Source organism: Labrus mixtus, chromosome 15 (assembly GCF_963584025.1).
Source record: "Labrus mixtus chromosome 15, fLabMix1.1, whole genome shotgun sequence".
In the NCBI taxonomy this organism is placed as follows: Eukaryota; Metazoa; Chordata; class Actinopteri; order Labriformes; family Labridae; genus Labrus; species Labrus mixtus.
Genome location: NC_083626.1, coordinates 18,940,483 through 18,954,318, shown reverse-complemented (window position 1 = coordinate 18,954,318; position 13,836 = coordinate 18,940,483). Strand labels below are relative to the sequence as shown.

General features: G+C 40.9%; 1 protein-coding gene across 1 annotated transcript; it reads right to left on the bottom strand.

The window, feature by feature from the left end:
• Positions 1-2,609: 2,609 nt before the first annotated feature.
• Positions 2,610-12,800, bottom strand: slc17a9b (solute carrier family 17 member 9b). The gene is made up of 13 exons (XM_061057124.1): positions 12,196-12,800; positions 10,729-10,926; positions 10,237-10,376; positions 9,356-9,455; positions 8,930-9,060; positions 8,715-8,811; positions 7,416-7,512; positions 6,538-6,625; positions 6,423-6,457; positions 6,144-6,259; positions 5,776-5,831; positions 5,629-5,658; positions 2,610-5,271 (listed from the first exon to the last, which is right to left on the bottom strand). The coding sequence occupies exons 1-13, from the start codon at positions 12,327-12,329 to the stop codon at positions 5,093-5,095; spliced, it is 1,401 nt and encodes a 466-aa protein (XP_060913107.1). The 5' UTR covers positions 12,330-12,800; the 3' UTR covers positions 2,610-5,092.
• Between the last annotated feature and the right edge of the window lie 1,036 nt (positions 12,801-13,836).

Below are 13,836 nucleotides of genomic sequence, written 5' to 3'. Positions count from 1 at the left end.
GTTTTTCGGAGTATTTAATTTAGTCTCTTCTTGTCTTAAAACCGAGCATCTGATGCTCGCTGCCAAAGGCAAAGCACCGGATTGTTGTCTAAAATTATATTTCTAAACATTTGTTCAGCTTTTTGTTTCCAATTCTGACTAAGGACCTGTGAACCTCACAACAACTCATCTGGCAAAAAAAATAAGAAAAATACGTTGGTGCTCTTGTACTCTCTCTTTGACTGCAGGCAGAGATGGTCCACGAAGATGGAGTGCAGTTGTGTCTTTATTTATTTTTTCTGGCTTATATAATGGTAGAGACTCACAACTGCCTGAGCGGTCCCCCCCCCCCCCCCCCCCCCCCCACTCCTGGTGCAAAAATGGATGCAGAAAATAGACATTTTTTGAGAATCATCAACTGACTATGTTAGTTTCCTGGAAGTCAGTGGTGGATATTACATTGTTCTGCAAAGACTAATCGTCCTTTTACTGGAGGGGCTGAATTAAGATCAAGACTTAGCGCCATGTGCATCCACACAAACACACATGGAACACACACACGTTATCGCTGTCCTCATCTGGCCAGTGGGTTGAGCATGGTTTAATGTTATTATAGCGCAGGTGTGGGTCTCGTCCCTCAGGGTTCCATTAAAACGATGCCCCTCTCAATGGTGGCTCTATTTGCTCTTTAGATTTAACACAGGCCATATGTCTAGCAGGAGGCAAACAGCTGATGGGGTTTAATTGACAGAAATCAACATATTTGGTTGTGTGTGTGTGGTTTGCAAATGTGCTCGGGCTTCAGGGAATCCCTTTAAAGGGTCAATTATGTATCAGAACAGAGTTTGGAAAGACAGGAAAAGAAAAAAGAAAGAGGGCAGCAGAGAAGAGACACAGACAGGGAGATGATGACAGCTAAAGGAGACTAAAGAGGAATCCACAATGGAGAAAGAGGAAACAGACACCGACTCAAAGCACCGCTTAGCATTGCAGGACACAACCCTGCACATCAACGTGTGCATACATTTCCTTCATTTTTGGAGCCAACATTCTTGTCCGTTCCAGGAACACCGCTGCGCACAGAGTGTTAAGTTCATGTTTCATCTGGCTTCACAGAGACATTGTCCTGGGCTGCAGTTAAATCATGTAAAATTACCTCTGTCACAGAGCCCATTTAGGCTCAGGAGGGGACCCAAAACAAATGAAAGTGTATCCAGTGCCGCGCCCTCAGACCCAATCAAACCATGCAAAACACTGAAATAATTAGATTGGACATTGCAGAACCAATTTATGTTCATGTTACAGAGATATTTCTTGGATATTTCTTTGAAAAGTAGTTCCAAGTCTTGAGGGATAACCCAACATTAGGCTAACAGGCGCAGCGCAATTAGCACATAAAACCTGTCAATGGCCTTCAATATCTCAGCCCTCTAAGGAGTGTGAGACTTATAGAGCTCCTGATCTACAACTACAAAGTGATTAATCCTCCCCACACAATGACCACTCTTAAACTGGGCCTCTATATCATTAGGTAGCCCTATATAGCACTTTAGCCCAGCGCTAATTAGCATTCAGATCAGGGGCCCCCGCAGAGGCAGCCCCTCCACCACAGAGGAAGGACATAGGATGAGATGGCGACACAGTGAAATGTCATTAACTTGATGTTAATTACTAATTAATGGGGCGATTTCATTTACATGTATCTCTGGCTCTGTGATGGGGCCCTGCCTTTACTGGGTTACTCTAACCAGCTGACAAGTTGGGGGAGGGTTTATCTCCCCTGTCCTCTCCTCTGCTCTCCCCTTACACTGTTTCATCTCTGCTAATTAAATAGTGGGCCACTCATCATGATTATGTCTGCTTTTACAACATCATTTTCTGTCAGGGAGAGCACTCCATTAAGTGACTGACCACCTCTTTAACACCCAGGATGTTTTTTTTTTTTCCCTCTTTATGAACTGCACTTCAAAAAGCCAAAACCTACTGCCAACTCTCTGCTGACTTCTATCTGACTTGTTACTTTCACTCACTTGTGAACCCTCCCTTTTATTTTGCATCGCCACAGCAGCCACAAGCCACACATCTCCATGGCAACCTGAGCTGCTCGGTCCCAGGAGAAAAAGGAGTGGGTTTGGTTGACTAGCGTCTGGCCGTTCACACGTGGGCACTGCCAACTAGCCAACATGGCACACAGCATCCTGCCATATGGTGCCACCACATACGTCCTTCTAGCCCCGACTCAGGATCTCAGCCTGTGAGCCGCTGGTGTGAACGGGACAGACCTGCACCAGAGCCTGTTAAGCAGCAATCCACATGTAAAATTAAGTGTAAAGACACATGTTTTTTTATGTTTAATAGCAGGAAAACCTTCACTCTTCGGCTGCATACACAGTGGGTGTATAACAGTGCTCTTGGGAGCAAAAAGGTTTAAAGAGTCAGTTCTCTGTAAACTTCAGGGGGCTGCAACCAAGGAGGCGTCCATTGATTCTACATGAAAGAAAATATTTGAATTTGCTGGCCTGCCGACACCATGTGCTCTCCTCATCACTGATACAGTGCTGCCCCTCTGTGGCTCTGCAAAGGAATTGCATGCTGAAACTGTTGCGCTGCATAACAAAAGTACACACAAATGTTGACAAAATATATTTTTATTCAAAAGTAATACAGGCTTTTAAATACAACATATCTTAAAAGCATAAGAATACTGCATTATTATACCTTTTTTTTGTCAAACATATCCTGGATGTTATCAAAAACTATCCGTCAGAAAGCTTTCAGGGGAAGCTGGCGAAAAGAACTGCGGCTTTATCTTACATGAAGTCGTAAGTTTTACAGAATGTTAACACATTAACCAAAAAAAAGGGACAGGCTGGAGATGAAGGCAGGTGAAATGACATATATTTGCTGAAGTGGGTAAAACGGCAGAAGAATGTGGGGCATTGGTTTGACAAAAAAAGCTGAATAACTTGTCGAAGGCTGCAGCCCATAATCTGTTTTATCACTACCAAACAAAAATAAATACAGAATCACATTTACCTTTGGTATGCACTTAATTTTTAATATCATAATGAATGATTCTATATGGTCAGTAGATTTGTGATTTCTTACACAATGTGTTTGATGTAAAAAAAAAGATGACGGAGAGCAAAGATTTAAATAAATACAATTAATAATATTTTGTCACAACTAACCATGATGACGATGAAAATAACATCACAATAAATGATATTTCAGAAATCAAATGTGTCCTGGAAAAATATGCAACCAAAGGATATTTTTCCAAGTCATTTTTAAACAACTCATAGATCAAGAGCCAATGTGTCTTTGCACGTGAAGTCAAACTGAAGGAAACAAAACTCGTACAAGGAAGGCAAAATGTTGATGGACAATAACCAATGAAAGACACTGCGTGACCACGGCGTGCATATTGTACTCGTCTCCCATAGCTTAAAATAGGCACAAAATAATGAATGCATAGATTCAAGGTTCACTTGTCAAGTGACCGTCTAGATTGAAAATGAAATCACCTAATTGTTAAATTGTGCTGTGAAGAGTCGACCAAAGCTCAATTCTAAAAAAAAAAAAAAAAAGTCACCTGAACACTCAGCTGAAGCTATGCAGCTAGCTTTATGTTGCTACTTACTTTGCTGTTACATCAACACTAAATATGTTCTCCAGTTAATCTCTGGTCCTGAACCCTTGATATCATTTACACAACTTTCACAAAGTCAGGAAGAGTCCGAGATGTAAAATTGTCATAAGACAGACACTAAATCTGGAAGCACAAAGAAAAAGGATTCCTGTGCTCACTATCTCCTTTACAGACACTTACAACACTTCCAGTCTAGCGCCACGGTAACAAGGACATCAAGTGCCATAACAAGTGGATCTTTGAGCAGAACAAGTTGGAAGAAAAATAATATGAACCAATTTATCTCTCACTAAACCAGGCTTCTCGGACGGCAGAACAGAAAGGAAGAATAAGTTAAAGAGAAAGGATTATTTATACTGCATCATAATTTTAATAAATAACTTTGATTTTCTGCCATCTTTTCTAATATATTTATTTCTTCTGTAGCCTCATTGAATACATTTCTTTCTTCAAATAAAAAATGGAATTGACAAAAAAATAAGCCAAATAAATATATAAGTACTCAAGACAATTGAGTGAGGTATTTTATATTACATGCAATCACACTGAAAGAAAATAGAAATATTTTACAACCTTTGGTCTTCCTGTTCGAAACACATTATTCATGATGACAAGCGGGTACAAGCGCACTCAGTAAAAGTCTTGTAGATCGTTCTCGCCTCCTTTGAACTAAAACAATATTAACAGCTTGTAACCATGGCGATGGGGACTGTAGAAGGTAAATGGTACAGGACATTAGAGCGCCCGCGGAGTAATTAGCAGCTGGGTAATGAGCTGTCATTCAGACACTGCTCTCAGTGATGGCTGAGTGGGGCGTACTAATAAAAGACTTCACATAACAAAGGCTGGACTCTCCTTGCATCACCCACGTGTGGCCACGCTGCCCCCCCCCCCCCCCCCACCACCACCATCTCTTCAGGGTGAGAACACACCACCTTGGTCTGTCACAGCTCTCGGACTAACACATCCATCACTCGCAAAGCTCCATCAACACACACACAGACAACACACTAGATTTCCATGACTTTTCTGACTGTCAGTAACACATTCTGGAGCAAAAGACAAAGGTAAACAAGGGACTGTTTACCCTCCACGTGCTGCACAAGCTGGGACCTGGAGGTAGTGTTAGTGCTTTTTTTTTTTTCTTCCTGTAACCTTTTTCTGATTCACCCTGAACTTTCGTGAACATTCTCAAACACAGCTGTGTTGTTCTAGGATTCAGCGCCCTAGCTTCAGAGGATTTTTCAGTAACATTGTGCAAGCTCTGTTGTGTGCTTTGAAGTGACTATTGCAGGAAGTTCTCATCCAGACAAAGAGCCAGTAAGAGTTTTCCAGATGTTACACCCAGGATTTCACCGTGTGCCACCTTATCCATTGTGTACTTCTCCAATGTCTTCTGAGCCGCTGGTTGCCCGAAATCTCTTGGGAACAGCATCGTAGTCCCTCTGATGACAAGATGCTTTAGATGTGAATGTTGTGGTGGCGAACCTTACCGGAGTCAATGTCGACCCGTCGGGCCTCAGCGAAGGCCAGGAATGTGCAGAGACCCAGCAGGTTCACTGTGGTGATGAGGGCGAACACAGTCGCCCATGAGCCTGTCGACTCAATGAGATACCCAGAGAAATACACCATCAGGACCCCTGCAAACGCACATTAAAAGCATTTTTACCACAAAGCTCACAGCCTTTTACACGTGATTGTTGAGTTTTCCGCAGAGAAAACGTCACAGTTTATTTCACATTCCTCACAGGACCACCAACTGTCATCCTCTGCTCCTCTGTTTTATTCATCTGACAGACTCGCCACTATCCTCCCTTGATGAAATATGCATGGCTCATAGGAGCGGGCCCGATTGACATGAGACACATCATCTCAAAGTTTGAATTTAAAGAAGTGGATGAATAATTTTACTTGATACATGTTTAACTAAATTAAAAGAAAAACATTAAACATCAGCTGCTACTGATGAAAGACTCAACAAAGACATCCGTACTCACCTGAGAAAGCACCGCAGGTATTCATAACACCTGGAAAAAGAAAGGCAGACACACACTTAAAATTTAAACAGAACAGACATTTTTAATAAAAAAAATGAAGAAAACTTTATTATGGAATTTTTGAAATTTTTGTGTTTTTTAACTCACCAAATAGAGCTCCAGCACAGGAAGGAGCAAGATCTTGTACATTAACTGATACACCGCTATAAGAGAAATGCACATTAGCTATTACATCATAGAAGGTGCTTAATTGAGTTACATGTGTTGAATTGCCTCAGAGTAATAAAAAAAAAAAGAAGACAAAAGTGGTGTAATGTGTACAAGTCAAACATGTAAGAAACTGCTATGTGGTGCTATCGTTACAGAAACAAATGAAATGGTTTAAATTGCTATCACAAAGAGAGAGGGTATGAAACAAAATGGTAACACAAAACAAGGAACTCTGAGTGTAACCCCTGGGGAACACCACATTTAAATCTGAAACACAAGCATGAGGAGCGTCTCAGTGTCAGTACCTGTGACTGAAGGTGGTGAGACCCATGGTGGCTGACACAAATGCTACAGCCCAAGGAAAGGTGGTGGTGCCACACAGAAGAAGGGTAAATATACTGGACACACCCATGGAGAAAAACTAACAGAGGAACGAACGCACACAAAGACAGACACGTTAAACAGTTACCAAAATGCAATACAATTGTCAAGAGGAAATAAGTACACACCTTGAACTAATTCAACAATGACACTTAACAAATACCACACAAACAATTATAAAGCAAATGTCCTTTTTTTTTTACCTGCATCAACTTCCTCACAGAGGCTGTATCATAGCCTGCGTGGATCAAGAGATAAGTTAGGACAGGCACATGATTTTTAAATAAATTATACTTCTATGTGATCCTGGTGCCCTACCCTGACTGATCAGGTGGTCAGACAAGCAGCCGCTGAAGAGGGACGAGGGGATGGCGACCAACCAGGGAATGACATTGAACACCCAACCCTGTGAGGGACAACACAATGAGAAATGACTTGACCAGAAACAGCAGGAGACATTGAGAAGATCGAGTTCTTGCAGTTTGAAGGTCATTGTCTGACTGTTTGGTTTTAACTGGTTTGGTCAGTCAGTTTATCACTCTGGTGCTAAATAAAACAAAGCGACATTTAGTGGATGGATTTCCATCCATGGACCCTTTTTCGGGATATTCTTGGTACCCAGAGGATAACACCCACTGACATTGGTGATCTACTGACAAGCTCTCTAGAGCAACTTCCAGGATGGATTTAAGGCAATACTATTATCTAATACTATCTCATGATTCTTATGATTTCAATTATGAAAATTAATTCTAGCAACTTTGACAAACTCTTAACTTTTCAACCTGCACGTCTAATTTGTTTTTTGTCCTGTGGAAAAGGTTACATCGGCTAGGCCAACTGGCCCCACATGTTTGTTCATTCATGTTTTTCACAGGATGCATCATAATTACTTTGTTAATCACCTGACCGTTCCTCGGGTTCCCCCTTACCAGCAATACTAATAGCAGTACCATCAGCCAAAGCTATACTTTGCCCTTAGCGCTAATTGGCAAATGTTAGCGTATTTAAGTCCTTGACAAACTCAATGGACTTGTTAATGTTATACCTGTTTAAGATGAGTGTGTTAGCTGTCTGAGACTGTTATCAAGTACAGCCACAGCTGTGAGTCTTAATACATAATGACACTTTTGGCTTTAGATTTTGTATTTGTATCTCCAAAAAGGTGATACAATACAGGATGAAAAGATGGATACCTTGGCTTCAGGGAAAGTGTCTTTGAAGAAGGTTGGCAGCCACGACAGAAGAGTGAAAAAAGTGCTCGCTGTGCAAAGGTGCGTTACAATCACAGCACTGGTCAGTGAGAGAAAAGACAGAAACGGAAAAAATTAGTGCAATGCATATTTATTACTATCAAAGTTTGATCAACGGTTTACAAGTGTTGTAGAAAAATGATTTCCCAATAATTTGAACACTGTCTCAGGATTTGACAGGAGCCTGTATCTGTGCCTCTTGTTTAACATCCATTGTTTTATGTCTAATTGTTTTGGGGTCTAGCCCGGTTAATGTGTTTGAGAGCTTCAAGAGTTTGAAAACATTTTAAGGCCACAGATGTCACACCATCATTAGATTTATCATTCTTGATGTGGATATCTTACATTTTAAAGAGAAACAGAGGTTCTCTCTCTCTTTGTCACAGCGATGAGCAAATGAGCTGCATTCAGTATAAAAATATCTCGCCCATTAGGAGAGACTGGAAAGACGTGGAAGAAGTCAATATCTCAGACATACTAATGGATAAGGCAACCAGAGACTAGGCTGACTATTCCCAAATCTGGCACATTAAATAATTCAGAAAATTGATTTATTACAGAAGTAACCACATAGAGTTGTGGCATGTTAAGAGGGATGTGTTTTTATACATTTTTACATTCTTCATTTTAAATCATTTTTCAAGAATAGAAAATATAATATCCCTTATTTTGTCCTTTATTCCCATAAAATGGCATTTCCAAAAAAAAAGTGGTGACACTGTGGTAAATGTTAATAGAAAATCGAAAGTGATGATGTTTATTAATCGAAAAAACACAAAGGCAACATGTCAAATGTTGAAATTGAGATTTTTTTTTTTATTAAATGTTTTGTTAATGAATGTGTTGTGAAAGAGAGGCAGATTATATATGATTAGTCTCCTTTCTGCTCCTTTTCATTCAAAACTTGAACTTGTGTTTGTTTTTTAATTGTATTGTTTGTTTGAATGAAATCCTTTTACAAAAAAAAAAAAAATGTTGTTTTAAGAGATCGGTAAGCCCATTGTGCTGTGCCAGCAACATGTATCAAAAAGGCTGGGACAGGATCATGTATAACCCTCTGAAGCATCACCTCTTCAACTTTTACACTCATTTGTTGCCACTGTCCTAACTTTCTTTTAAATATGTTATCTGCATCAAATTCTAAATGGGCAACTAATGTTCCTAAAACAATGAAATGTCTATTGTCTATGTATGCGCTCTCACACGGACAAACAAACACACACTTCTTTCTCTTTATCTCACCAGACTGCAGGTTGTTTTAGGAGCCGTAACCAATGTCTCTTGGTAAGTTTGGACTGTGTTCCACTGTTTCCCAGGGACTCCAGGGTGATGATAGGCCCTGCAAACAAAGGTGAGGTCAGCAAACAAGAGACTCCAATTATACAAATAAGCGGCCACGAGATAGCAGCAAGCAGCGATAGAGTGGATAGAGTCCACACTGTAAGAGCCTCTCTTACCTTCTCCTTTGAGCAGATATTTCCACATGCAGTACGCCCACAGGACGGAGAGCAGACCAGACACATAGAAAACACTCTCCCAGCCATACAGGTCCAACATGAGAGAGCCAGCCCCTCCAATCACCAGAGTGCTGAAAAAAACAAGGTCATAACAAGACATGACAGGTCGCAGACACACCCATGTAACAAGATGTTTCAACATCAAGTTCTTGGTCTCACATGAGATAGTCTGAACTTGAAGCTGTTAGAACAAATGTGTGCATACATATCATCAAGCACTACTTTTTAAACACTATCTGAAGTGATTTTGTCACACGAGAAACACAGCTTTTAATTTAACCCCTCCTTTTTGTGTTCTTGACAGTCATTTTCTAAGAAAAAAAACCCTGATTGTCCATACCATCTATTGCACAACACTTGACTCACCCCAGATAGGAGCCACTTCCAACAGTGCTCATTAGGAAGCCTCTCTCACTCTCCACCACCTTCTGAGAGCACAGACTCGCCAGAGAGGGGTAATGAACTCCTAAAACCAGGACACAAAACACAAGATAGAGAGTGTCAAACAGAAAACAAACCCGGCAATCGAGGAAGGATTTTTACCACCTAATCACAAATTCAACATTTATTATTGGGAATGTCCTCACCTGTGTCGTGAAACAATAGCTTGTTGACAAAAGTGAATGAAGACACTACTAAATCACCCCACACACAGTAATTTGTTTGTTCCCAGGCCATAAAAAACCAAAAGACAAAGGGAAGATGACTACGCCACAAATTGTACATGCTGCAGGTCAAACCGGTCGCCAACAGAAAGTTACTTTACTGTAACTCAAACAACACATTTCGCCTGTAGCTTCCTCAGGTTCACCTGTAGCTACAGGCGAAACGTGTTGTTTTGTTCGCTCACAATAAAATTACAGTAAGGTCATTTTTAATGTGCCATGGAATTTTTTGATTTATTTTTCAGACCTGTAACACTTTTATCTGTAGCTCACGACAGTTTAAATTAAAGTTATTGATTTATTCTTTACGCCATGTTTCTGCAACTGTGCGCACCTGAGAATGTAAAGGCTGTGCACAGGGTACCATGTTGGTCAAGGATCTGAATTGGTTTTAAAAAAATACAGTTAGGGCAATGTTGTCTGTCAAGTTAGATCCGTTTTTGTTCCTAAAAAGAGCTTTTTAATAAGCAGGGTTAACAGAAAATACACTAAGTGCATATTCAATCACACAATACATTATTTAGAGAAAGCTAAAATTGTAATAAATCTCATTCAAACTCTTTCAAGAGCTGTCGCTCTCACCCTGCAACAGGCCCATGAGGAAGCGAGCCAGCGTCATTGAGAGGATTGGCTGGGAGCAGAAGTGGGCCAGGATCGGGGTGAAGGCTGTCATCGACCCCCAGGCCGCTGCAGACAGCAGGAGCACCTTCTCACCTCCCACCCTAAGGAAACAGAATTCAAACTGTCTGTTTAAGCTTGAATGGTTATGCTTTTTATCAACTCAAAGTTAAGATAGGGTGCTGCACAAAGATGGACATAAGCAGTGTTTATTTTTATGACACCGTGGGCCTTCAAGAGTTAACAATATGAAAATACAGAGGAATCATTTGGCTGTCTGCGCTGTATTATATGTCACACACAAATAGGCTGCTTGCGTCACTGCCTGCCATGATGTCATGTGGCAGTGTTAGCGTCCTTGTCATCAGCCGTCATCAGTGTAGACACAAGACATTGTAACATCCTTCACCAAGTATTGACTCACTATACGACTGTTTGACCTTATTACTTCCCCACCTGTCACTGACGTAGCCTCCGAACACTTGGGTGAAGCAGTAGCCCCAGAAGAAGCTGCCCAGCACCATCCCGGTCTCCCTCTTGCTCCAGCTGAACTTCTCCGCCATGCTGACGGCGCAGATGGGCATCGCCACACGGGCGCAGTACAGGAGGCATGTCCCGAGCAGCAGCACCACCGTCCACACCCTCGCCACCGGCCTGCACAGGAGGGAAGTAGAGAGGACTGAGTGAGGTTGAATGAAGGCAACATTTGGAGGGAAACTTTGGACTTAAAACCCCCCCTGACAGGGGATGTCTTATGTAACTAGGGGAGGGAAGTACAGCTTCATATTTGGTTGCACTCTAAAAACATTAAACATGGGCATAAGCAGATTCTCTTTTTTATTTTTTATTATTTTTGTGCCTTTAATGGAGGGATAGGACAGTGGATAGAGTTGGAAATCAGGGAGAGACATGGGAAGACAGACAGGGAATGACATGTGGGAAAGGAGCCACAGGCTGGATTCAAACCCGGGCCGCCTGCTTTGAGGACTATGGCCTCCATACATGGGGCGAGCGCACTAACCACTGCGCCACCATTCGCACCAGCAGCTTCTCTTTTTATCAGTGTTACGATATTATTAGTTATTTTTTAGGTTAAACTGAAAAAGTTTAAATGCAATATCTACCAAAGTATGTAAATTACTTGAATAGTAAGGTGCAAAACCAAATAATAACCCATTGACGGCTGCACTCTTAGAACATTAAACATAAGCCATACTTGACTTCTATCCTCATTAAAGTGAGGATCATGTTAGACTATTTTTTCAGTTAAATCTGTTCTGCGTTTTAGGGCAAATAAGTCATCAAAGAAAAGATGTGAGCTCAGGGTATGGGTCGAGACAAAATGAAAATGTGTGGATTATTATTATTTTTTTTAATCGGCTCGGCTCAGTTAACCCAAAGAAGGTAAAGTCATTCAGAAGAATTTGGTCAAACCAAATAAATCATTGATGGTTGCACTCTAAGCACGTCAAACATGGCCTTAAAGGGCCTCTTTGTTGATCTTCTACACTCAAGTTAAACTCATTATTTCGGTCTGGGATTGTTTGGTGTGGTAAACTGTGGTCTTAAGTTATTCTCTAAATAACTTTAGGAGCATGGCACGTCTGATAAAGTCTTACTTCCTTGTCCACAAACTTTTTGACTTCTGTGGCATGAGCCATGAAAGGCCACAGATGATACGTGTCATTTGACTCAAAGGCACTTTGGTTACACGACTAAGGATGTTTAATGATGCAGGAAAAGACACTAAACAGGAACAATAGTGATTAAACTGACAACATGCCGAACATTATTAGCCTCTGAGGAGATACATGTTATCTGTTCGAGCAGCTAAGATAGTTAACACCAAAAAAAACAAACAAAAAAAAAACAAGTTTGATGTCAACATCAAGTCTGTATTTACTAAACCAATCTATCTGTTACCTGGACCAGTTGGTGTTGTGTTCAGGCCACTTCTTGTGACACCCATTGTCTCCGATCTTGTCCGGCGGGTGGTTGTCCTTGTGACAGACCAAATCTGGACTATAGTTCTTGCCATATTTTTGAATTACTGCCATTCAACGCAAGGAAACAGCAGCCTCCTCTCAACCGCGTCGGCTTTTTTTTTTTTTTTCCGGTCGATCCGTCAGAAAAAGTAAAAAGCTGTACGATCACAGAGGAAGGAAAAAAAAAAAAAAAAGACCTTCTCAGAAAGTAAAAGCGCGATCAAATCACGGGGTTTTCTACAATTTTAATCCATAACTTCAAGGAGTGGACTCATGGGAACAGGGCTGATGTGATCACGAAGCTGGGCTGCCGTATGGAGCTCTTGTTTTTTCTGAAGCCCGAGGAGGGGTAATCCACGTGTCAGTTTTTCTCTCCAGCCTCCTCTTGGCCGCGCAGTTCTTCTTCTGATCGGTAGGGTTAATCAGGAAGTGATTTCTCTCTCTTAAACCCGCTTTTCACCTGCCTAGTCCGCCAAATCATCCATTACGGTATCATTTAAAACAACGCCGGAGAGACGCCTCTGGCTCCGGCCCCTCTCCCATCATGACTATGCATTATAGAAAATGTGTCTGTGCTTGGAGCCTCCGTGGAGCACCAGGATGTAGTCTCCTCCTGACCCGTCCCCGCCGGATGATGATGAAGAAGAAGTGATGGAGCCCGTGCTAAGGAGAAGCTGCCGTGAGGAAGAATTTGCGCAGTCAGAGCCTACAAGGTTGATAGTCCATCTGCCCCTGGTTGTTGGAGTTTACAGGCGTCGTTACATAAGACTCTGCAGTCTGCACAACTTTTAGATGCTCTCAGTGTGATGGTGGAAAATGCACTCACATCTCTTCCTCAAGTTAAAGTGACACCACAATTTTTAAGCTCCACTGTAACTAAGGAATCCCAGGTATTTTTCTTCAATAAAAGTAACTATTTACAGTGTTAGAATATAAGTATGGAAGTATTTCATTACTTCTTTAAAGGCCTGCTTTTATGACAGTGATTCAGAGTGATATCCCCCTTCATACATTTAGAAGCACAAGATAATGGTTCTTAACACAATATGATTCACTAAATTAGCAGTCAATACAATCTTTAACTTCTTAAACAAGTCAGTCTGTAAATTAGAACTTAGTTTTTGGCTACTCCAATAAGATTGGGTAAATTGTATGTTGATCACGAGTCATTTTTTTTTCAGTCAGTGCTTACTTTAATACTTTATTTATTTTGCAATTACACTTTTATTGAAGGGACCCCATGATGCATAACTTGTAGTTGTGTTTCAGTGTCTCTAAATGTATTCCCACTCAACTACTCCCTCTATAAATGTTTTTTTTTCACCTCCTCTTCAACAACTCAGAGGGAAATACTGAATTTCTTTACTCCAATACATTGATCTAAATTATAAAATAAACTGCTCTACTGTAGAATAAACTGTGCAGCTGTGTATGTAAAAGTTAAAGTTCCCACTTTGGCCCAATGCCATACTGAAATCTAACTTGCAATTTGCATCAATATACTTAAAGAATCAAAAAACATAACTCAACCTGCAACCTACACTTTTTAGGATAATATTATTAGTTAAGGATACAAAGT